General features: G+C 44.4%; 1 protein-coding gene across 1 annotated transcript in view; it reads right to left on the bottom strand.

Annotated features, from left to right (window-relative positions):
* The window catches only part of LOC126416460 (zinc transporter 6-A-like), a 108,605-nt gene extending 83,493 nt beyond the window's left edge, over nt 1-25,112 (bottom strand). The window contains exons 1-2 of the mRNA XM_050084195.1: nt 24,851-25,112; nt 15,396-15,549 (exon numbers count right to left, since the gene is read on the bottom strand). Of these exons, the coding sequence (XP_049940152.1) occupies nt 15,396-15,522 (127 nt within the window). The 5' untranslated portion in view covers nt 15,523-15,549; nt 24,851-25,112. The remainder of the gene's footprint in view (nt 1-15,395; nt 15,550-24,850) is intronic.
* Nucleotides 25,113-25,329: the final 217 nt, after the last annotated feature.

Here is a 25,329-nt window from a genome sequence, read left to right as displayed (position 1 = left end):
GCATGGTGATCATATCCCATATTGGTGTCGGGGGAACATGTGCAGGAAACAGTGGCGTTTTGTAGCACATGTGTTTCGGGACAGTTTTCTCAACTTATCACCAATACCATGGACTTACAGATCTGTGTCGTATGTGTTCCCAGTAAGCCTATGCTATTAGTGCCACCACGTTGTGTGGCACCACATTCTGCAATTATCCTTAATTTATGAGCATGAGTGTAGTTGCCCATTATACCTCTTTCAATTAAAATAAATTTTGGCATTTCAGTAAGTTCAGTGGCAGGGATCAACTGCCAACCAATTGTAGTTCTTCTCGAGTGCTACATGCTCAATGTGATTCATGTTTTGTAGGCGTATACAGAACGTTCTCAAGGATCACTGGCTGCATACCAACACCACTTGCCCCACCACTGTACTACATAGGCATAGTGTGTGTTTTGCCAACAATGTAGTCATCAGGTACAGGACTGTAAGAAAATAGCACACACACTTGATCAGCTTGATATCCTGAGACCATGCAATCAGGATATCCTTAGACCCAGTCAATACCACACTGTCAGACACTGCATGGGGGAAGAAAGACCCATCTGCTCCCTCTGTAAAAGGAATCATCATTTATTATTTTACGGCGGACTGAAATTATTTGCTTCTTTTAGTGTTCCCATGGATCTCATAATGGTCAACATGGGCAGTCCAAGTCCCACTTAAATCCAAATGGCATGTATATATGCAACAGGATTCGGAAGCAAATGCCAAGGTACACACTGTATACTAGATGCTGACAGCCAGTTTACTTTCATAGCAGAGCTTTAATTGATGGCCTAAAATTACAGCTGTTTTGACACTCCTCAGTCAGTGAGTCAATAAATTTGAATCTTCATCAAAGTTATGCAGACTAACACATGTGAAGCAATGAAGTGGATGGAATAATGCTGATATCACTGTCATTGTGTTTGGAGATCACATTAAATTCACAAATTCAAACTGTTTGCAAATACATCAAAAGAACTGAGCATGGCACAAAACTTTAGTTAACAGATACCACCGAAGAACATAAAGGTCTTCCCAAAAAGCTGCTTATGGCAACCAGAGTGATACTGAAAAATAGTTCTCTCTGTTTTGCCAATATGGCTCTCAGCTTAATGCATGAGGATGGTGGGATTCAGGAAATGATACATCTGAAAACACTCAGATGCTGAAGTAGGGATGCTAAAAGCATGCAAACAACACCCATCAATAATAAAGCAACCCTCAATACCAGTGACAACCAATTGCTCTCCCCAACAAACTTTCTTGTCAAATGGAGACTTACAACACTACTAGCAAAACCCAGACCCTCCAGAGCAACAGACACGATGAAGGAATTTAGGCTTCAGCAGAAGAAAAGAAAACAACCTGTAATGATTATGTTTCATTCAGCAAATGATAATTTTTTAAATTTATTTTCATTGTCAAAATGGTCCACAATATTATGGAGCATGAGCCAAGTAGTGCTGTGCCATCTGTAGGATAACCAAGTAAGGAGATGTTTCAGAGAGCCTGCTGTTTGATAGCAACAGCAAGGAGGCCAATTAGAATATTTAAAGACAAATGTATTAGATATTAAAATGGAACAAGAATAAGTTAATTAAAAGGTAAAACAATAATGGAAATTCCTGGACGGAGCAACATCCAAAATATGGGAAAGGCAACCAACCGCCAATAGCAGATCGATTGACAGAGTACAGAGACATGTAACAGGAAACAGGATTCACACTCGTTTTTGAGCGCTTGCTCTTTTTCTAGCAAAGGTATACACACATTCACCAACACAATCACACAGAGAACCAAATGCGTACTCGCGTGGACACAGCACTTGTGTATCTGTGTGTGCACTTTTGCAAAAAAAGATCGAGCTCAAAAGCTAGTGTGAATGCCATTTCATTTTACATGTCTCTTGCTCCACACAGTGGTCCACTATGGATGAATGGTTGCCTTTAAACTAAAACAAAAATTACACATAGTTAGTAAATACATTGTAATACAGAAAAATGAAGCACCACAAAGGAGTTATGCAAACTCGCCATAAATTGATATACATACAGGTACTGACAGAAAATAAAAAACTGCAAACTTTGGCAGCCGATAGATGAACGTGTGACACTGTAATGTAATTTCACTGCACAGCTGGCAAGGATAGTAATCAGGGGACATGTTGATGCCAGGACATAAAGTGTTTGTGAACTTCATTCATATACTCAGATGGACAATAACTACGCCTTGCAGACAGGCACATGAACATTAAACGCAGATGTCAGCATAAGAGAGAGGACATGTTGTCAAGCTCAAAGATGCCGGTTGGAGTAATCGGTAAATTGCTCAACATTTGAATATGAGTAATGCCACTATCCTACATCTAGAGAGAGACGACAGGCCCAGAGGATCGAGCAATCATTAGAGAGGCACTCAGAGTCCCAGATTCATCATCATCATCATCATCGATCCAATGTGAAACTGGTGCTTCACTGACCACAAGGACCATTAACAGGTGGTTTACAGAAAGGGTGCTGAGCTTATGGTGCCCCTTGAGTCAACTACCATTGACCTCTGTGGACCAAAAAATCTGTTTGCAGTGGTGTCGAGCACATTCAGCCTGTAATCTTGTTGACTGGAGTAGAACTGTCTTCACTGATGAGTCCCACTTCAAACTGAGCCCAATAACCATAGAAGACATGTGTGGAGACACTCCACACAATGGTGGGATACCAACCTGACTGCCCCCTACCATGCGGCCTGACATATCAGGACACTCTGGTAGTCATCTAAGGCACCCTTACCAGCCCAGCAGCACATGGACAATATTCTACACCACATTTTGTTGCCCTTCATGGGAAGCCATCCTGGGCTTACATTTCAGCACAATAATGTCTTTCCACCCACACAAGGTGGCTGTCTGCATGCTAGCCAAATCCTACCTAGGCCAGCAAGGTTGTCAGATATCTCCTCAGCTGAGAATGTCTGGAGCATTATGGGCAGGGCCCTCCAATCAGCTCAGGTTTTTGATAATCTAACATGCCAATTGGTCAGAATTTGGCATGATATCCCTAAGGAGGACACCCTGAAACACCAAGCTGAGTAACTGGTTGGTTGGTTTGTGGGGGTTGAAGGGACCAGACTGCAAAGGTCATTGGTCCCTTTTTCCACGACCATGAAGCACCCACAAGGGATTAAAAAAAAAAAAAAAAGCAACAGAGACGACAAGGGATGACACAGAACAAGAAAGACACAGACAAAGACCAGACAAAAGGAATTAAAAGCACAGAGAGTGTGACAGTGGTTGGCCGACCATGGAAACAAAAAAGGAAAAGCCAACCATCAAGAAACACACTATAAAACCCAATCTAAAATCGTAGGCCAAAGGCCAGACTCAACACAAAAAAAGACAAACCCTTAGATCGAGCGATAAAAGCCCCCTGAACGAATAAAACTCAAAACTAAGTCTGCCATTGCAGCGTCATTTGTTAAAAGTGCAAGGAGCGTATCAGGCTGCGGAAATGTCTGTCTGAGCACAGTTTAAAGCAGACAGGCCAACAAGATGTGGACCACTGTCAACAATGATCCACAGCGACAGAGGGGTGGGTCCTCACGGTGCAAGAGATGACCATGAATCAGTCAGGTGTGGCCAATGTGTAGCCGGCAGAGAACAACTGAGTCCTTGTGGAAGGTTCGCAAGGAGGAGCGCCACACACCTGTAGTCTCCTTGACGACCCGAAGTTTGTTGGGTGAAGGCAGAGTGCGCCATTTATCACCCTACGTGTCGAGGACCTTCTGCCGCAAAACTGATTGGAGATCACATTTCGAAAGGCCAATCTCCAAGGCCAGTGCACTGACAGCCTGTTTGGCCAGCATGTCAACAAGTTCATTACCTGGGATGCCAACATGACCCAGGCTCCACACAAAGACCACAGAGCAGCCACAATGGGAAAGAGTATAGAGGGACTTCTGGGTAGCCATCACCAGATGAGAGTGAGGGAAACACTGGTCAATAGCTCGTAAACCACTCAGGGAGTCACTACAGATAATGAAGGACTCACCTGAGCAGGAGCGGATACACTCTATGGTGTGAGAGATGGTAACAAGCTCTGCAGTGAAAACGCTGCAGCCAGTCTGCAATGTGCATTGTTCAGAATGATCCCCAAGAGTAAAAGCATAACCAACTCGACCAGTAACCATCAAACTGTCGGTATAGGCCATATCAGAGCTGTGAAATGCGCCTAGGATGGAATGAAAGCGGTGGCAGAGGGCCTCAGGAGGGACTGAGTCCTTCGGACCTGTGCCAAATCCAGCCGAAGGCATGGGCAGGGCAAACATCACGGGGGTATACGTATATGGGCCCAGAAAAGAGGTGGGAGAGGGAAAAACTCAAGCCCAGAGAGAAGAGCCCGGACGTGAACCACGATGGTACACCCTGACCTGGGCCGCGTATCTGGAAGATGGACAACCGAGTTGGCGAACAGGAGACAGTAATTTGGATACCCGGGCAAGCTACAAACACATGCAGCATAAGCAGACAGTAGACATAGGTGCCGGTTCCACAACGGAGGGACACCAGTCTCCATAAGTATGCTGTTTACAGGGCTTATGCGGAAAGCTCCAGTTGCAAGGCGGATCCTGCAGTGAAGTATGAGGTCAAGCAACCCCAATGCGGAAGGTGATCCCGATCATAAGCCAGGCTTCTGTAATCGAGACGGGGGTGAATCAACGCCTCATACAGTCATAGAAGGGTAGACTGGTCGGTACCCCAGCTGCTGTGACTCAAGCAATGAAGAGCGTTAAGATGCCGCCAGCACATTTGTTTAAGGTCCCAAATAAGAGGGAGCCAAGTCAACTGGGTATCAAAAAACAAGCCCAAAAAAAAACGGTGTGTCTCCACCACAGCAAGAGGTTCGCTGTAAAGATAAAGCCGTGGCTTCGATGGATAGTGTGACACCAGCAGAAATTTATGATGCAGGTCTTGGCGGCCGAGAACTGGAAGCCGTGCATGATGACCCACGACTGCACCCTGCGGATAGCGGCCTGTAGCTGCCGTTCAGCAACCTCAATTCCAGTGGAGCTATAGTACCAGCGAAAGCCATCAGCATAGAAAGAAGCTGATATGGATGTTCTCACAGCTGCAGCTAGCCCATTGATAGCAAGTAAAAAGAGGCACACACTCAAGACAGAGCTTTGCGGGACCCCATTCTCCTGGACTCGGGAGGAACTATGGGATGAACCAACTAGCACGCGGAAGGAATGAAGCGACAGAAAATTATGAATAAAAATCGGGAGCAAGTCCCTAAGACCCCACCCACGAAGCGTGGTGAGGATGTGATGTCACCATATGTTATCGTATGCCTTTCGCATGTCAAAAAAGATGGCAACCAGATGTTGACAACAGGTAAATGCCGTACGGATGGCAGACTACAGGCAGACCAGAATATCGGTGGCAGAGCAGCCCTTACGGAATCCACCCTGAGACAGAGCCAGAAGGCCCCAAGACTCAAGTAGCCTACTCAACCTCCGGCTTCCACGCATTCAAGCAACTTGCACAGAACGTTGGTGAGGCTAATGGGGCAGTAGCTGTCCACCTCCAATGGGTTCCTGTAAGGCTTCAACACTGGTATGACAATGCTTTCCAGCCACTGAGACAGGAACTCACTCTCAACCCAGATACGGTTGAAATTGTCTAGGAGGCGTCGCTGGCATTTCACCGAGATGTGTTTGAGCATCTGATAGTGGATGCGATCCGGCCCGGGAGGCACATTAGGACAAGCGGCTAGGGCACTTTGTATTTCGCACTCAATGAATGGAGCATTGTACAATTCAGGGTGGTGCGTGTGGAGTGAAAGGCTCCAATGTTCCAACCGCACTTTCAGGGAGCGGAAGGCCAGCGGGTATTTCGGAGAAGCAGAATTCTGAACATAATGCTCCACTAAGAGTTTTGCAATTGTGTCGGAGGCAGTACAGACTGCTACAGTCAGGGAAAGCCCAGGTACGCTGACAGGGGTCCGATAGCCATAGAGCCACCTGATCTTGGCCCAAACCTGCGATGGAGAGGTACGGATGCCACTGGTCGAGACATACCTTTCCTAGCACTCCTGCTTGCGTCAGTGAATAAGGCATCAGGCTTGGGCACAGGGCTGTTTAAAGGCAATGAGGTGTTCAATTGATGGGTGCCACTTATGATGTTGGAGGGCCCGCCTGTGATCTCTAATCGCCCCAGTGATCTCAAGTGTCCACCAAGGGACAGTCCTCTGCTGGGGGGACCCGGAAGAACAGGGAATTGCAGGTTCTGCGGCAGAAACGATGCCGCTGGTGATTGTGTGAACCACCACATCAATGGCGTTATTAGAAAGAGGCTCAATAGTGGCAATGGAGGCAAACAAGTCCCAGGCAGCCTTATTCATAGCCCATCTGGAGGGGCACCCAGAAGAGTGACGCTGCAGCAGTGACCGAGAGATCGGAATGTGGTCACTACCGCACAAGTCGCCATGCACACTCCATTAGACAGATGGTAGAAAGCTAGGGCTGCAGACTGAAAGGTTGATGTCTGAATACATGTCATACACCACACTGAAATGTGTGGAGGCACCATTATTTAAGAGGGAAAGGTCGAGCTGTGCCAACACTTGCTCAATGACAGTGACTTGCCCTGTTGCCACCAAGCCACCCCACAAAGTGTTATGGGCATTAAAATTGCCCAGTAACAGAAAAGGTAGCGGCAGTTGGTCTATCAGCACAGCCAATACATGCTGTGGGACATCACCATCCAGTGGAAGATAGATACTGCAGACAGTAACAGCCTGAGGCATCCACACCCGAACAGTGACAGCCTCTAAAGGTTTTTGAAGAGGTACACACTCGCTGTAAAGAGAGTTAAGGACATAGATGCAGATGCCACCAGACACCCTCTCATAAGCTGCCCAATTCTTATAATAGCCCCAATAGCCACGGAGGGCGGTGGTTTGCATCGCCGGAAACAAGTTTCCTGGAGAGCAATGCAGAAGAAAGGATGAAGGCTGAGAAGTTGTCGGAGCTCAGCAAGGTGGTGGAAAAAACCGCTGCAAATCCACTGGAGAATGACACGTTCTGTGGCCGAAAAAGGTGTGAAGGGACCGAGGAGGCAGATTACGCCACTGGGTCACCTGCTGCCACCAACTGAGGATGTGTGCAATTGACATCCGTGTCTGAGGGTCCGGGGAGATCTGGGTCCTCAGCAGATGCCAGAATCTCCACTTCATCCTCAGACACAGAGCCTGTAGGGAGTGGTGGTGTGGGTACCACCACAAGTTCTTTGGTCTTAGACGTCTCCTTCATGGACTTTTCTCGCTGCTGCTTGGGTTTCACTGGCTGGGAGGGTGTCACTGATTCAGTCTCCGGGATGGAGGAGGATCGTGAAGCCCGAGGACCAGCTTCTTGTGGGCACTTCAGCCACTGGTGGGTGTCATCTTTCCCACTGTTGGAAACCTGGGAAAGGAGGGACCCAAGGGACCCCTTGCGAGCGAGAGGAGCCAAAGAAGTTAGACGCTTCTCCGGCTTAGAAGTGGGGACGGATGGCCCCTATGGGTCGGGGGGTGTTGCTCCCAAAGTAAGTGGCACAGGAGCAACAGGGAGGGTAGTGCCCCCCACAAGCAAGGGGGCAGGTGTAGTCTTCCGGCTCTGAGAGGTGACTGTTGTAGGTGGGGCTGATGGGGCTAGAACAGTGGTCGCAGTGACGTAAGAGGAGGTCATATGAACAGGATGGAGGCATTCAAACTTCCACTTAGCATTAGTGTAGGTCAGTCAGTCCAGGGTCTTATATTCCATTATTTTCCACTCTTTCTGTAAAAGCCTGCAGTCTGGCGAGCAAGGTGAATGATGTTCTCCGCAGTTGACACAGATGGGAGGTGGGGCACATGGAGTATTGGGAAGTGATGGGCGTCCGCAATCTCGACATGTGGACTGGAAGTACAGCGGGAAGACATATGGCCAGATTTCCAGCACTTAAAGCACCGCATCAGGGGAGGGATATAGGGCTTGACGTCACAGTGGATCTTGACCTTCTCAGGCAATGTATCACCCTCAAAGGCCAAGATGAATGCACAGGTGGCAACCTGATTATCCCTCGAACCCCGATGAATGCACCGGACGAAATGAACACCTCGCCCCTCCAAATTCACGCGCAGCTCATCATCAGACTGCAAAAGAAGGTGCCTGTGGAATATAATACCCTGGACCATACTTAAACTCTTATGGGCGAGATGGTAACAGAAATATCCCCAACTGATCACAGGTGAGTAATGCCCATGACTGGGCAGAGGATGCTGTTTTTATTAAGACTGACCCAGAGCGCATTTTGGACAAGCCCTCCACCTCCCCAAACTCGTCCTCTAAATGCTCGACAAAGAACTGAGGCTTCATAGTCATGAAAGACTCCCTGTCAGCTTTCGTACATACTAGGTACCAGAGCGAATAAGTTTCACTGCCAACCTTAGCCTTTCGTTCCTCCCATGGTGTGGCCAGGGAGAGTAAAGATTTGGGGTCATACGTGTTTGCATTAAATTGAGCCCTCGAACACTTAAAGAGACTGCTGGTGGCTGGCCACCAACAAGAGATTATGTACCACGCTTAATTGTGTGTCATCCGCCCTGATGCCACCCACTCCGACCAAGAGCCCTCCCAATGGGCGCCACCCAGCCGCAGCTAGGGCCACCTGCCAGGATGGCCATCGCTGGGAGTCCTGATGCACCAGGGAGGGCTTGTAGGCTGCTTAAGGAGTCAATACAAATGACGAAGGACTCACCAGAGCAGGAGCGGATATGTTCAAGAACACAATAGATGGCAACCAGCTCTGCAGTGAATATGCTGCAGCCAACCAGCAAGGAGCATTGTTCTGTATGGTCAACATGAGCATAAGCAAAGCCAACAAGACTGTTGACCAGTGGTCCATCTGTGTAGATGATTTCTGTGGCCCCAAACTTGCCAAGAACAAAGAGAGAAAATTCCGGCAAAGGACCTCAGATGGGACTGAGCCTTTGGGGCAAGCAAAAGGTTCAACCGAAGCTGTGGCCGAGGTATGGACCATGGAGGTGTATGGAAGCGAGTCTGCAGGAAAGGTGGTAGGGGAGAAGTGTCAAGGTCATGAAGAAGTGACCAGACATGGACAGCGAAGGGATTCCCAGTTCTGGGCTGCTGTTGCGGGAGATGGACCGCTGTGTTGGGAAAAACAAAACGGTAATTTGGGTGGCGAGGTGAACTATGGATGTGGGCAGTATAGTTTTTGAGTAATATTTGCCGCCAGAGCCACAATGGAGGAACGCCAGCTTCTACAAGGAGGCTGTTCAGGGGGCTAGATCGAAAGGCTCCCGTAGCAAGGCAAACTGCACAGCAGTGGACAGGGTCTAGTAGACTCAGTACAGAAGGGGCGGCTGAACCATACACCACGCTTCCTTAATCACACAGGACTGTACAACAACTTGGTACAGCCGCAGTAGTGTACGATGATCAGCACACCAGTCGGTGGGGCTCAGGCATCGAAGTAGATTAAGATGCCGCCAGCACTTGTCTTTAAGCTGATGAATATGGGGAAGCCAACTTAAGCGGGCATCGAAGATCAGTCCCAGAAAGCGGTAAGCCTATCTAGTAGTTGGTCATCGAGGTGAAGTTCTGAATGGGGGTGGACGGTACAACGACAACAGGCATCACACAAGTTTTGGCGGGTGAAAACTAGAAGCCGTGACTGAGAGCCTACAACTGTGACTTCTGTATAGCTCCCTGCAGACGGCGTTCAGATGCAACAGTAGAAGAGGAGCAGAAAGAAATACAAAAGTCGTCAGCTTATAGGAAGGGAGAGACTGACGATCCTACTGCTAGTGCAAGACTACTGACGGCAATTAAAAAGCGTGGGACGCTCAGGACAGAGCCCTGCAGGACCCCATTCTCTTGTGTATGGGGTGTGCTATGGGAAGCACCAACGCAAACTCTGAAAGTGCGGTACAATAAAAAGTTCTGTATAAAAATTGGGAGTGGGCCCCAAAGACCCCACTCATGCAGAGTAGCGAGAATGTGGTGTCGCCAAGTAGTATCATAGGCCTTCGTGAGATCGAAAAAGACGGCAATGAGGTGTTGTCACCCGCAGACTCCAGGCACACCAAGTTGTTGTTGGTGGAGCACCCTTGGCAAAAAACCGCCCTGGGACGGAGCCAGGAGGTCCGGAGACTCAAGGAGCCAACACAACCACTGGCTCACCGTATGTTCCAGCAGCTTGCACAGGTCATTGGTGAGGCTTACGGGGCGATAGCTGTCAACATCTAGTGTGTTCTTCCCGGGCTTTAGCACTGGAATGATGACACTTTTCCGCCACTGTGATGGGAATTCGCCATCGCTCCAAATGCAATGGAAGACAGCCAGGAGGCAGTGTTGGGAATCCGATGACAGATGTTTCAGCATTTGCGAATGGATGTGATCTGGGCCAGGGGATGTGTCAGGACAGTCGGCAAGGCCACTAAGGAATTCCCATTCACTAAAAGGAGCATTGTAAGGCTCAAGGTGGCGCGGAGCAAAAGAGAGGCAGTGTCGCTCCACCCTCTGTTTGAGGAGACGAAAGGTGGGATGGTAAATAGCCGATGCAGAGATGCAAGCATAATGCTCGAAAAGATGTTCTGCTATTACGTTGGGATTGGCAGATACAGCTCCATTTTTGGAAATGCCAGGTACTCCTGCTGGGTTCTGGTAGCCATAAAGTAGGCAGAGCTTGGTCCAAACCTGAGAGCAGGAGATTCCTGTTCAAATGGTGGAGATGTAATGTTGCCAACACTCCTACTCCTTTTGTTTGATGAGGAGGCGAGCCTGCACTTGGAGCCATATGAAGGCAATAAGGTTCTCCTGGGAAGGATGACACTTACGTCATTGGAGGGCCCGGCTATGGTCTCTAATGGCTGCAGCGATTTCAGGTGACCACCAAGGCAATGATTTCAGAGGGGCAACTGGAGGATCGAGAGCTTGCTGATTCAGCTGCAGTGACAATGGTATTAGTGATGATATGGATCACTTCATCGATGGTGGCATGCGACGGATATACTATGTTGGTAGCGGATGTGAAGGTGTTCCAATCAGCCTTGGGAAGAACCCACCTGGTCAGGCGTCGAGATGAGGGATGCTGCAGTAGGGGCAGGAAAAGTAGAAAGTGGTCACTACCATATAAGTCATCATGTGCTTTCCAGTGGATACATGGGAGGAGACCATGACTGCAAACTGATCAATGGCCGAATATGTGCCATGTGCCACACTGAAATGTGTGGGGGCACCTGCGTTTAGGAGGCAAAGGCTGAGACAACTTTGCCACGGCCATTAACCTTGGCTCCACCCAATAAAGGATTATGGGCGTTAAAATAACCCAGAAGGAGAAAAGGTGGGGGCAGTTGCGAAATGAGTGCAGCTAAAATATGGGGTGGTGCTTCACCATCTGGAGGAAGGTAGATGTTACAGATGATAATTTCCTTTGGTGTCCTTACCCTGACAGCCACAGCTTCTAAAGGTGTTTGAAGGGGCACAGGTTCACTACAGACAGAGGTAAGGACGAAAATACATACGCCACCCGACAGTCTGTCACAGGCAGGACGGTTTTTGTAGTAGCCACGAAGGGTGGGGTTCCACATGACAAGAAACCAGGTCTGCCAAAGGACAATGCAAAAGGCAGGGGTACTGCTTAAGAGTTGAGGTAATCAGCCAGGTAGGAGAAAAAACTGCAGCAGTTCCACTGGAGAATGATGCTTTCTGTCGTCTGGGGCGGCATGGAGTGACCAAGGAGGCAAATTAGGCCTCAGCAGCACCCGTTGCCACTTGCTGAGTATTGGCATCCAGTACCATTGCATCCGAGGCGTCAGTGGGATCTAGGTCCTCAGCGGACGCCAGAATCTCCATCTCGTCATCAGACGCAGAGACATGGGGGAGTGCTGGTACAGAGGACTCTAGAGGCTCCTGTTTCTTAGTGGACTTTTTCTTTGAAGTTTTGCCCTCTTGCTGCTCCTTAGGGGCTTGCTGGGAGGGCTTCTCAGAAGTAATTTCAGGGACAGACAAAGACCTTGAAGCCCTTAGACCAGCAGCCAGTGGCTCTTTCAGCCACTGGCTGGTGTCCCCTGGGCCACTGGTGGGGATCGTGGAAGGTAGAGTCCCAAGGGACCCCTTCTGCACGATAGGAGCCAGGGGAGACTGTTGCCTCTCTGGCGGGAGGGAGGGGACCAGTGTCCCTGGCTTTTTGGCGGGCGATGCTCCCAAAGTAGAATCTCTGGGAGGAGCAGGAGACGTCTTTCCCCCAGACATCTGGAGGGGGGAGGAATATGGGTGCCCCTGAGGACCCACAGGAGCAGCCTTAGATGGTGGGCGTAACAGCATCATCGATGATGACGCTGTCATGGCAGTGGCATAAGAAGATACCATGGGAACAGGCTGTAGCTTTTCATATTTTAGTTTAGCCTCACAGTAAGATAGCCTGCCCAGGGGCTTTTACTCCATAATTTTACACTCCTTTTGGAGTACCGGGCAGTCCTGCGAGCAGGGGGAGTGATGCTGTGCACAGTTCACACAGGTGGAAGGAGGCACACATCGAGTATTCGGGTGAAGCGCCGTCCGCAATCTCTACATGTGGCTCTGGAAAGGCACCGGGAGGACATGTGCCCAAACTTTCAACATTTAAAGCACCGCATAGGGGGAGGGTCGTAGGGTTTGATGTCACAGCAGTACACTATCACCTTGAGCTTTTCAGGTAATGAATCACCTTCAAAGGCCAAGATGAAGGCACCAGTAACAACCCTATTGTCTTTTGGCCCCCTGTAAGCACACCAGACGAAATGAACACCCCACCATTCTAAATCAGCATGTAACTCGTCATTGGACTGTAACAGGAGGTCACAATGAAAAATAATGCCCTGGACAATATTGAGGCTTTTGTGGGGAGTGACCGAAACAGGGATATCACCCAGCTTGTCACACGTGAATAATGCTCGGGACTGGGTTGGGGATTCCGCCTGAATCAAAACCAACCCATTGCGCATCTTGGACAGTGCTGTCACTTCCCCAAACTTATCTTCCAGCTGCTCAACATAAAACAGAGGCTTGGTTTCCAGAGAGGAGTACCCATCAGTTCTGCTGCAAACTAAATAATGTGGAGAATACAGATCCTGTCACTCTGAAGCCCTACATTCCTCCCAAGGTGTGGCCAGGGAGGGGAATGATTTGGGGTCATACTTCTGCACATTTAAGTGAGCCCTCAAACGCTTAGAGACTACTGGCGGCTGGCCACTAGCAAGAGAAGATGTGCCACGCTTCATTGCGTGTCATCCGCCCTGATGCCACCCACTTTGACCAAGGGCCCTCTCCACAGGCGCCACCCAGCCACAGCTAGGGCCACCTGGCAGGATGGCCACTGCCGGGAGTCCCGATGCCCCAGGGAGACAGGCATCTAATCCTTGGCATATGTGGGGAGTTAGCGGCGTAGGCATCAGCAGAGTGATCCCTGTGTGTCAGGGGGCTACAACCAGGGCAGGAAGCGACACTGCATAGTGCACAGCTTATTCTCACCCAAGACATGCAGACTGGGTGGGACTGCAATGTGATGATGAGAAAGGGGAGCTAAAGATCACAATGCCGATGGACACAATGCACCAAGTAAGGCGCCCTTCCCCAATTGGCTCGTTCTTCGGATTAATTTTGAAATATGGAGGTCAAACCCAAGAGGGGACCATCACATAAGGGCCGAAACACATGAGACTCCTTTTAGTCGCCTCTTCTGACAGGCAGGAATACCACGGGCCTATTCTTACCCCCAAACCCGCAGGGGGGGGCACAGATAAGAGAACTGTTACAAAGTCCATCCAGCTGGTCATATCTCTGGCAACTTACCAGGGTGGAGAGAATGTGGAGGAGCATCTCTGTAGTCTTTGATTACAAAATGACGAACCTTTGTGTTTGTAGCTTGTTAGAAGGATTGGAAATAAAGTTGATGCTGCCAAGTGCTGTCATCTGTTGTGTAATATTCTGTGTTATTTCCAATACAGTTGATGTCAGAAGCGAAGAAGGAATTGGATTTTGGTAAGAGGTTCTATTATGTGTCCACGATCTGAATAGGCATTGGAAGCAATAGTGGACTTCTGGAACGAAATCACTGTAGATCTCAAGAGAGTTATTAGAGAGCTTCTGCTAGAATATCACTGCAGAGGATCCTTTAGCAATAGTAGGACAATAAGACAGGAACTACTTTCAGACTGAATAGCTGCTGTATCATCTTTTTAATTGAGGAATGCACTAAGAAGGAAACATGAGCAAGGCTGGAGGTGTGCTTATTCAGCAGTCAATGCTTCCAATTACACAGAGGGTGCTTATCAGTTTAATCACTTGTATGATACATCAGATTTTGAACAATTGTAGTAAATGCATCTTACATGCCATGCAGAGAATATGTGGAGTTTGTCACGAGAAATGCCTCCCAGTTTGGCACTAACTGCCTTAAATTTTTGCACAAGCCTATTAAAAGTACATACTGCAGATTAACATATCCTTATCTCAGTAATACAGAAGAATCTATACCCTATTAACAGATAATTTCTTTATTGTGCAGCTGTTTCTTCCCAATAAGGACACAATGTACACAATCAGCATCAAATTCATGACATGAGGTGTGCTGCAATTGTTGTAACATTATAAGAATCCTTAATTCGTTAAACAGTTTTGGACTAAAAAACATTCTAGGTGCATGAAGTGAGCTGCCCTGAAATATTACTGACACATACCAAAGAATGAAAGTACACGAAGTAAACCAGGCTAAATGTATCAGAGATTCTTATAGTGGCCGACATTTTGGTACTAAATATATTCTGCAGTAGCTCGTAGGTTGGTAAGTGACATTCACAAAAGCTTTCCATTCATTTTTGGTCTGAAATGCAACCAATCTGTTTTGGAGCTATTGATATACTCAGACAGATGTAAGTAATTGATACATACTACGAAAAGTAGTACTCCAAGTATGAAATCCCTTGGAACATCACAATCAGATTTCAGTTCACATTTTTTGATGCGACAGCATGAATCCATTCTATGCTTTCTACAACACACAGAGTACACTACAATATCATCATAGACTTTCATTTTTTTCTTCTATAATACTGATGTAACACAGTCTATGTCTAATACTTACAGTTTTTAATATCAGTATTATTACTTACTGCAATTAATACTTTGCAATACATCTTAGCCAGTTTCACAGCTCTACTTATCTACTTTATAACAGTGCATGAATATGCTCAGCTATTCAGCCAAGTTGCAGAATTACAGGTGACTCATTCATCCCATTTACCAATCATCTACAGAACACATGAGAATGCTGTACCATAACATGTACATACCCATGCTCTGAGTACTTGAGCACCATGACAGGAGAACACAATAGCATATGATGTTTAGGCCTAGAAGAATAAAAATGTGCTTTGTCTGTCCTTCCTGGATGACAGACAAAAGTTCTTTCTTCAACATATTTCACGCAGTCATTCAGAACAGGAGCTGAAAGAAAAATATAAATTTGTTAAAGAGTAACATGTGTAGAAACGGAAAATTGCTTTACTTTCGGATGAAATCCTTCTCTCTCTCTCTCTCTCTCTCTCTCTCTCTCTCTCTCTCTCTCACACACACACACACACACACACACACACACACACCAATCTGAATAGGCTGGGTGGTAGGGGACACGAACAGCTGTGACGTAGAGTGAGGCGGGGACAAAATGGAGGGGAGAGGGAGGATTGTGATATTATATTTATTCTGGGCAAGGCTGGTGGTGTGAGTCCCAAAGGTACCAAACACCTGAGCTGTCAGTGAGGTTGACAAACTGTCTACGTACTCACCCCAACTGCCTTACATTCTTGCAGAAGTCTAAAATACTGCTGCCGAATATCATACTCTTCTCTCCACACACAGATAATTTCTCTGCTGTGCACCTGTTCTTTCCAAACAAGAGTACAATGTACAATGTCAGAACCAAATTCATGATAGTAGTAGGTATCATGAGAGGATAAGCGAGTGGTATGCTCAGTGCTGGAAAACCCCATTTAAATGCCATAATGCACATTTGCTTTGCAAAGGCTGTCTTGCTTGAATGGCCAAAGATGATAAAGATAATAAAATAACACTTAAAATATATGATAGAGTGTAAGGAAACTGGTAGGAATTATAGGGACACACAAAATCCACACACATCCTCTTGTAACTGTTATTACTGAATAAAGATTAATCATTACAGAAGTCCAGTTGGAATATCAACAGTTGTGGAGAGCACAGATTGCTACTCACCATAAAGATGACACACTGAACTGCAGAAGATAGGCATTATGAAAAGACTGTTAACATTAAGCTTTCGGATAAAGCCTTCATCAGGGGCATTGGAGGGGGGAATCTGATGAAAGCTTTGGCAGAAAGCTTAATTTTCAACTGCCTTTTCATTGTATGTGTCTCCAACTCAACTTGTCACCTTCATGGAGAGCAGCAAGCTTTCAGGCATTTTATTTCACCTGGTGGTTACTTATGGACCTATCCCAAAATAGTGTAACAAGCCAGCCCACTGTAAGTTGCACCAAGTGAGCAAATCAGGGAGCATGATTATTTGCATGAAAAATTGTGGAGCTTTGTTGGTTTGGGAAGAAATAAAGATGCATTACATCCACTCAATTAACAATAAGACAATGTTTGTGATATATTCGGTAACTCCCAATAAACAAACAATAACATTGAAATCCAAGTGTGTTGCATGAATTAATTTTTCAGGAACTTGCACTACTGTAGAGTTTGGAGTTTCATGAATCCACAAAAAGTTGCAGCATGGACACCAAGGATTTAAAACAGCTATGTGTGGCTACCTCTACGTGAACAGTGAGCGACATTGCCCACAGATTGTTTCATACAGCAGGTAATGTAGCTAATCAAGAGGTTAACCATAACTTATTCTCCATTATTAACATTAATTCCCAGTGGTAGTGTCATAAGGTGCCAGGAGGAGCAAGTTGAAAAAACTGCTAGGAGCAGCAATGAAAAAACAGGAATTTCATATCTTTGCCATTGACAGATGAAGATGTACCAATGGCAGAGCCTACGAATATTGTTGGTATAGTGGCTCTTTCACAAGTGGCAGTAACTGTGACATGTGAATGCTGGTTACTCAAGTTGACTACCTAAAACTATGAAGACAGCAGTATAACTGGTCACAGAGCAAGTGGGAGTCAATCTCTCTTTTGGTAACAGATCATCACTATGTCAGTCTCCTAACTGCCACTGCCACCAGACTTTTTAAAATATCACTAGACTCCGCCAAATTCATTGTCTCAGCTGCTGTATTGCCAAGGGTCCCTGACTCTGTTAGCAGTGCTTGGCTACATGAGACAAACTGCAAAATATTTCATCAGGATATCTGTGGTACCATGCGTAAAATCTCTGAATTTGCTCATGGAATCATCAAATCTCACTGATAGCATTCTAGTGCAAACACTGAACTTTTCATACTTCAAGAGACAATCCCTTCTACTTCACTTATTTTCTGGAAAAAAAGTTTTCCCAGATACAAGGATCCAACAATTTAAATTGTATTAATGTTTGATGGTGAGAACATACTGTAGCAGTAAAAGTATATATTTGCTCTAGGTTACAGCAAGTGAAGTGCAGGAGGGTGATGGGAGTTTCCATAGAAGAAAAATTGAGATAATTAGATAACAAAATGTTACAAAAGTGGAAAAGCAATAGGAGACAGAGGAAGACAGAACAGGGTGGGAACAGGATGGGGTGGAAGAAGACTGGATGAACGTAAGAACCATCAAAGAGTGAGGTCAGGGAGGTTGTGGGAACAAAGGATATGTTGCATGCAGAGTTCACACATGCAGAGTTCAGAAGAGCATGACTTGAGGGAAAATTCATTTTGTACATGCTATGAAGAATCTATTTAAATCAACCACATTATAACACGGATAACGTTTGGCAACTGATTTGCTTGGTTGACCTATACCCACAGTTTGGCAGTATTCTTTCATCTAGGATGATAGATTGTTTATGGTCTTACTCATGTAGTTACTGAAACCAATTCTGTTAATATCAGATTCTGAATGTGGCTCACAATTTAGGGTACATCTCACAATAACATAAATTATTACAGATTTCGAAACTAGTCCTCACCTTTGAATTCCTGTATCTAGTAAGTTATTACATCTAGCATAATTTATGTTCGCTTAGGTCATTGATTTTAACTTCATCTAAAAATGATGTTTTGAAGATCTAACATTGTTCTATGAAAAACATTTAACATGACACTTGAAAATGGTGTTAAGGACAAAAGGATTACGGACAAAACTGTACAACAATACAAAAATGAATAAAAAACTTAAAGTTACAGCCAACCTAGAGTAATCCAAAGAATTCACAATTATAATGAAAAGCTTCAAAAGTGTTCTATGAATGAACAACAGTAAAAATTAGAATATTAGGAAATGTACTAACAACAGAATGATCAATCTAAATTGTACAATTTCTCATATACTAAAGGCAATTAGAATTAGCGATTACATTAGCATCAAGGGAAACATCAATTTGATTTCAGTCGATCAAGTGGGACAATATATATGTAACAAGAATGATCAAAATCACCTCTGGAACTGTTATAACATTCAGAGAAAAACGGTATTAGCTCTTCTGAGTACAAGAATCATTCAGTAGTGTTAAAATGAAGAACCTATAGAGAATTGTCTGAGAAAACTGCAATACTGGAAGAATGACAGGCTCATTTTAATTTGTATTTGGGAAAGAAAATGCAGACGTATCTTGATTACAGAGAGATTAAAAGTTTTCACATAAGAATAACCTGACCCATCTCATTTAATCCACAGGGGGAATGGCCGGCAAAGGAAGCCTTAGAAAGGAGAGCTAGAGAGTTGTGAAGACTAATAAGTACAGGCAATGACCTAGTGTTGCTTATGAGGTAGGAAACAATTTGCAAATAATGGTTGCACCCTTATGGACATAGCAAATAGTTATGACAAGAAGGACAAATTTCCACTACTCAGAAGTCACAACAATGTGTAAGGAAGACTACCGCAAGTATTTGAATCATATAGGCACTTAGAATGAAGATCCCAACAACCATTTAAGTAATATGATTTGTAAAAACAATCCTGAAAAAAAGAAAGAATGCAGATAGTGTGCCAATGAAGACGATGCAATTGCTGACCAGCAGGAGAAGTATGGATTTATGGAAGTAAATTATTAAGTATTATGATAGCAATACGTCCTTTTGACTCATAAATACCAACTTTGAATACAAATAAAAAGAAATACATGGAAAGATTTGAGAGGTTTCTTCTTTGGTATAACAGTCTTGAACCAAGTTGTTGACTGGACACTAGCCAATTTCCGAAGTCCTTTCTCTCTTCCTTAATCTGCTAGTAACTTTGTCCATTTTTAATGTCATCTGCCATTCCAAGTGTCCTTCCTCTTCCTCTCTTTCCTGCAAATCTTTGCTTCTTTATAGATGGCAATTTCCTCAAAATATATATCCTCATTCTTATCAAATCCATTTGTATTCTTCCCTCTTGCAGCCTTTGGGGTGCTTATTTGCTCCTCATTCTTGTCAATACATTTCACTTTAAGCATTTCACTCTACTAGCATATACCAAAACAATACAACTATTTCTTCTTTTCTTGCTGTATAATAAGACACTCAGCGAATTCCTTTCTCAGCTCTATCAAAATCCTTTCTGCTCTCAATAAATCATTCACCTTTTCAATACACCTTTTATCCATTGTTATTTTACTTCTTATTTCCTCCAAACAGCTTCCATTTCCTATCACCAAACATCCCAAGCATCTTTCTATTTTTATTTGTTTCAATGTATTTCCTTCCAACTATATTTTGACAGAACTTCAGCACTTTCTGATTCCCATCACTTTGGTCTTCTCCAGTTTGAGATGTACTGATAGTGAAGCACAAAGTGGACACATTGGTTTTCCAATGAAGGACTGCCCAGGAGAGCTGCAGAGAAATTATCAACTCTGGCTGATACATGCAAGAGCGGGCAATGTAAATTACATGAAAGATTTCAAACATATACTCTTCACAGTTCCAAAAGAAGGGTACAAACTTGTTATCAAATAGCACATGCCTAGAGGAAACACTGAAGCGAGAAATTCACAGGCAATGAATGTGGGGCAATCTATAGCTGTATAGTACATCATCACAACAAATCTCAGGTGATGTCTGTTTCAGCTCAGACATAGAACTGTACCTATATTTCATATATAAGCATGATTCTGCTAGAAACTCACAACTGGCTCATGTAAGGGGAGCAAACAAAGATGCTGTAACTTACCAAACGAAAGCGTTGGTATGTTGATAGGAGACAATAAAAAACACACAAACACACACACAAATTTCAAGCTTTCGCAAGCCAAGGTTGCTTCATCAGGAAAGAGGGAAGGAGAGGGAAAAGCGAAAGGAAGTGGGTTTTAAGGGAGAGGGTAAGGAGTCATTCCATATGCTAAAATTTATACGAACTGGTAGCAACCTACAAATTCTGTTGTAACATCTGCCATTACCCCATCAAGTGAGTAGACTCTGAAGTAGCATTTCTGACTTCTGGAAAACATAAAAAGAATAAATATTGATGGCCTGAAAATTCTTCATGGTAGGTCCATGCAGAATTCAGTTTGATTTTAATAACAGAACAAAGATGTGTCATGAAAATACTACAAGAACCCAACAACTGTGTGCAAACTGGACTTTGACATGTAATAACATAGGTCAAAAATAATGAATTGTCAACACATTATGACAAAACCCTCTCCTAAATGCAGAGCAACTGAAATGTATTACTGTGTTTCCCAAGTCAGTGGATACAGTTTGGTGCTGATTTCAGGATGATATGACTACAAAGCAAACATGTATCTGTCAAGAGGCTCTATGATGGAAGACCAATTCTTCCGATTAACATCTGTCAAGCACTGTCGCAATTCTGATGGAAGGAATATGATATTTTTTGCTGATTCAGTATTTTTCGTACTGAATGACGGTGCAGAACAAGTAGTCGGCCAGAAGTTTTCCATTCCAACTTCAACTATATCTGCTAGTCATCTGACAGTGGCCAAATGTCAGTGACAGTTTGAAGCTAGAAGTGTTTCTGTGGATTGTTAGTGCTTTACAAGACAGATGTTCAAGTTGGTGCTGCCCATGATATCCATTTTATTTGTAATATGATTTTGAATGCAGATGGACATTGAAGTTGAAGAGTTTGGGTGAGATATTAAGTGGTAAAAATCCACATGGCGTGCTCTTTGGAGTACTGAAAATATCGTATAAAGAACTGTCGACAATATTATGATCAGGATAGATTGCTACTCGCCTGTCCTAATCGTAATGTTGTTGACATTCCAACCTGGATTTTCCATTGTTTTATTATCCCTTCTATCTGCATTTGGACGCAGAATGTATACAATATCTAAAATGACTTTCAACGATAGTACACAGTGCGGAAGCGTTCAAAGCGTAATTTGACTTGTGTAGTACAATGACATACTGCAGGAATGCGCGCCAGCTCGTGCCGCATTCGTGTACTAATGAGCTGCCATTTCAAGTGTGACAGTGATATGGAGTGGTGGAGTGCACAGCATCATGCCTTTGCTGTTGAAAGTTATTTCAAGAATAACCACTCTGTTATTGCTACCCAGCATCTATTTCGGCAACATTTCAACTTGGGAAGTCATGGGAAAGTTCCAAATGAACAGACCGTTGTGAGGTGGGTACATGCATTGCGAACAACAGGTTCTGTCTGCAATAGCAAACCGGGAAGAAATGGAAGAACTGTGCGAATACCAGAAGCCGTGGAAAATGCTCGTGCTGCACTCTTGCATAACCCAAAAAGATCTGCTCGCCGTCATGCGCAAACTGTGCATATGCCCAGTCGCTCATTCAGGAGAATATTGTGGTTGACCAAAGCAACCGATCCCACCCGTCAGCTTTGACCCATGACGTAAGACTGTTGTGGTGTGTGACGTCACAATGGAGTGGACTTTAGTTTCTGAGAGTTGCATGTTTGTAGGTGTCGTTTTGATGTGATCGGTGGTGCTCTCTGGTAGTGTGTTTGTGTGCTGTGTGTTAGCATTGCACGTGTGTGGTATCAGCAGTGACTGTACTTTCAACGGAATATTTTTCAGGGAGTTAACGATTTTGGTTTTGTTATGTCAATATTACAATATTACTATAGTTTTTTTCTGTTCGTCGTGTGTGAATTTTGGTAAACTGCTTTTTTTATGTCTTTGGTAGATATGGATACGACTTGACAAGGTCAACAGATTTCGGTTGTCGGCAATGATGGGGGACAGTGCGTTGTCTCTAATAAAATTTCTTCAACTATTTGGATTTTTGGATGAAGTTGTGAAGTGTTCAGTGTGTCGTGAAGAGATGCGGCTTACTGAATTTCCAGCGTCTTGGACCAGGGATGGCTATATGTGGAGATGATGTAAGGATAACAGGTCAATGAAGTGTTTGATTCCAATTCTGTTGGTTTATTGTGTTTTTTGAGTAGTGACGATTGTGGACGTGGGTGTAGTTTTGGGTTTTATGATTTGGTATCGGGAGTTTCTGTTGACCTATATAGGTCAAGGGAAGTGTTCGATTCCAATGTGTAGTTGTGGCTGTGGGTGTTCCAGTATCGGGAGTTGCTGTTGAGCTATATAGGTCAAGGGAAATGTTCGATTCCAATTTGTGGGTTCGAGAGCTGCTGCTGAGCTATACAGATCAAGGGAAGTGTCCGATTCCAGAGGATATTGTGATTGATGGAATGTGGGGAGTTTTGTGTTGTCGGTTTTTTTCGTCATTTTGCATGGTTTGGTATGGTGATGTGTGTCTAAATCTGCTTATATTTACTTTGTCCCCACCCAAAAACCCCCCATTTTCCACGCTTGTCCCGTTAGTTTCATGAGGTTTTTTGTGGAATGTGTGTGTGTTGGTTTTTCAATATATTTTCATGTTTGTGGTCATGTTTACGTATTGACGTCATAGGCGACATATTGGAGTCGTAGTGTATGGTCGTTTACACCATATTTGTGATGTGATGGGTCAAAGCAGACAGGGGGAATTGGACACTTCTGTATTTACGAATGTTGCACAAAGATCTCCATTTTCACCCATATAAGCTGCAGATTGTTCAGGAAATTAGGCCTCGCGATTGGGTTTCACACGAAACATCCTGCTTAATCATGCGTGATCTCCTTTGCCAAAATCCACAAATGTTGCACACCATCCTGATGTAAGATGGAGCTCATTTTGAGTTATGTGGTTCAGTGAACAAACAGAATAGGCATTATTGGAGTGATGTAAGTCCGTGTGAACTGCACATCAAGCCCTTGCACGGTTCTCGTGTCACAGTGTGGTGTGGAGTTGCTTCCTTTGGGATTATTGGCTCTTACTCCTTTGAAGAAGACAGTGGTGTGGCTGTAACTGTCACCAGTGAACGCTACCTAAGAGATGCAGCAAGACTTCCCCAATTAGGTATGGTCGATGTGGGTGTGGAAAAATTATGGTTTCAACAAGACGGAGCAACCTCGCATAGAGCAAGAATTTGCATGGATTTCTTGTATCAGACATTTCCTGGCCTCCTCGCTCACCTGACCTTTCATGTGCAGACTTTTTCCATTGGAGCTACCTGAAGTAAGAAGTGTTCCAAACATGTTGTGCCACCATTCCCGAGTTGAAGGATCGCATCAGAACTGCCATCAGCAATGTCCCAAGGAATACGTTACGCCGAGAAATGGAAGGCTTCCAACACTGCCTAGATGAATGTGTTGTGCAGAGGGGGCATCATTTGACATGAGTCATATTCAAAAAGTAATCCACGCAATGGACAATGACTTACACATTAGTAAATGGCATACATTTAACTATTAATTGACGTAAGAAGTAATAAATAAATTACAGTTACTGCCTGATGGTGTGGTTTTAATTTCCTACTATGAACGCTGCCTGTATGTTTAAATGAAATGGTCAAAGTGCAGGTTTAATCTTGGACTAAAAACCTTCCTGTCACTGGCTAGATGAGCTAGTTCTTAGGCCAAAGGAAGGTACATGTTTCCAACACCAGCGTGATTTTGTCTAAGCTACTTTTACATTCACATAAGAAACTCAGTGATTACAAATTTCGGAAACTACTCACATAACATAGGGAGTGAAAGATTTGTAAGCAAACTCATGACATTCAAGACTCCCAAGGTTAAAAATGCTGTTCACTCGTCCATAATGTGTGAGAAAATGTATGTGTCTGTTATGTTAAACACATGTAACAACAAAAATGTCGTAAACATTGCTTACAATGTAATGTGCACAATTCAGAACCTGACGATTTATAGGCTAGTAGATAAAGTTACAATTTAAGTGAAATTAATAGTATATATACCTGACTTATGCGAAATACGTGCGTAGCAATAAAACACATGTCTCCATTTGCAATGTTGTGCTTAGGCATTAGGGCTTACTAAAAATTTTGTTCTGTCTATGCGTATACTGATATACATAATAAATGTTAATCACTAGTTTTGAGCAAATTGCGGCTGTTACCTGATACGTAAATTCTTAGGTTCAATTTGGTACAAAGAAACCGACTGGAAACTCGGTGGCAGCAGCTGACAGTCTTTGTAAAAATACAGTAATCTGGGAAGGAGTGTAGGTATCATGCGGTAGCCTGAACAGTGACGAAAGCTTTCGTGGTTCTTACATTTAACCCGCGGCAGCGGAGATGTATTGTATCAAGAATAATTTGCAGGTGATTTTTGTACAACATACCTTTAAAATCATTTCGAGTATTGTTCCTCTTCTGGTTGACGTTTTTCATTGCAGAATACATTTGTTTACCCCATGTTTAGCGTCTAGTCTTTGTTCCATATCACACAATAGGAAGTTTTGTTTACTTTCTCAGTAGCTATCATCCGCTCGGCACTTTTATTATCACGATGAAGTGATATCAAATACAAACAATGCTGGACACAACCACAAAAACACCTCCTATATCCCACATCACATCATCACACTCGCACACGCGGTAACGTCTGCTTCGGATCGGATGACAGATATCGATGGATCGACATTCACTTAATAGTCGAGAGACAATTCGATTCTCTAAATCGGTACAGGAGACGACCTTCGGGAGAGGCGTCAGTGGGAGTTCGATCGGCGCTTCTTGTTAATTACTTTCATGTTCCACGGATCATTTTGCACGATAAATCGTAATGACATGGAACAAATAGTCTTATATTCACATTAAA

This window comes from Schistocerca serialis, chromosome 8, assembly GCF_023864345.2.
Source record: "Schistocerca serialis cubense isolate TAMUIC-IGC-003099 chromosome 8, iqSchSeri2.2, whole genome shotgun sequence".
Classification (NCBI taxonomy): Eukaryota; Metazoa; Arthropoda; class Insecta; order Orthoptera; family Acrididae; genus Schistocerca; species Schistocerca serialis.
Note: the sequence above shows the minus strand (reverse complement) of the source record. Positions and strands in the feature narration are given on the sequence as shown.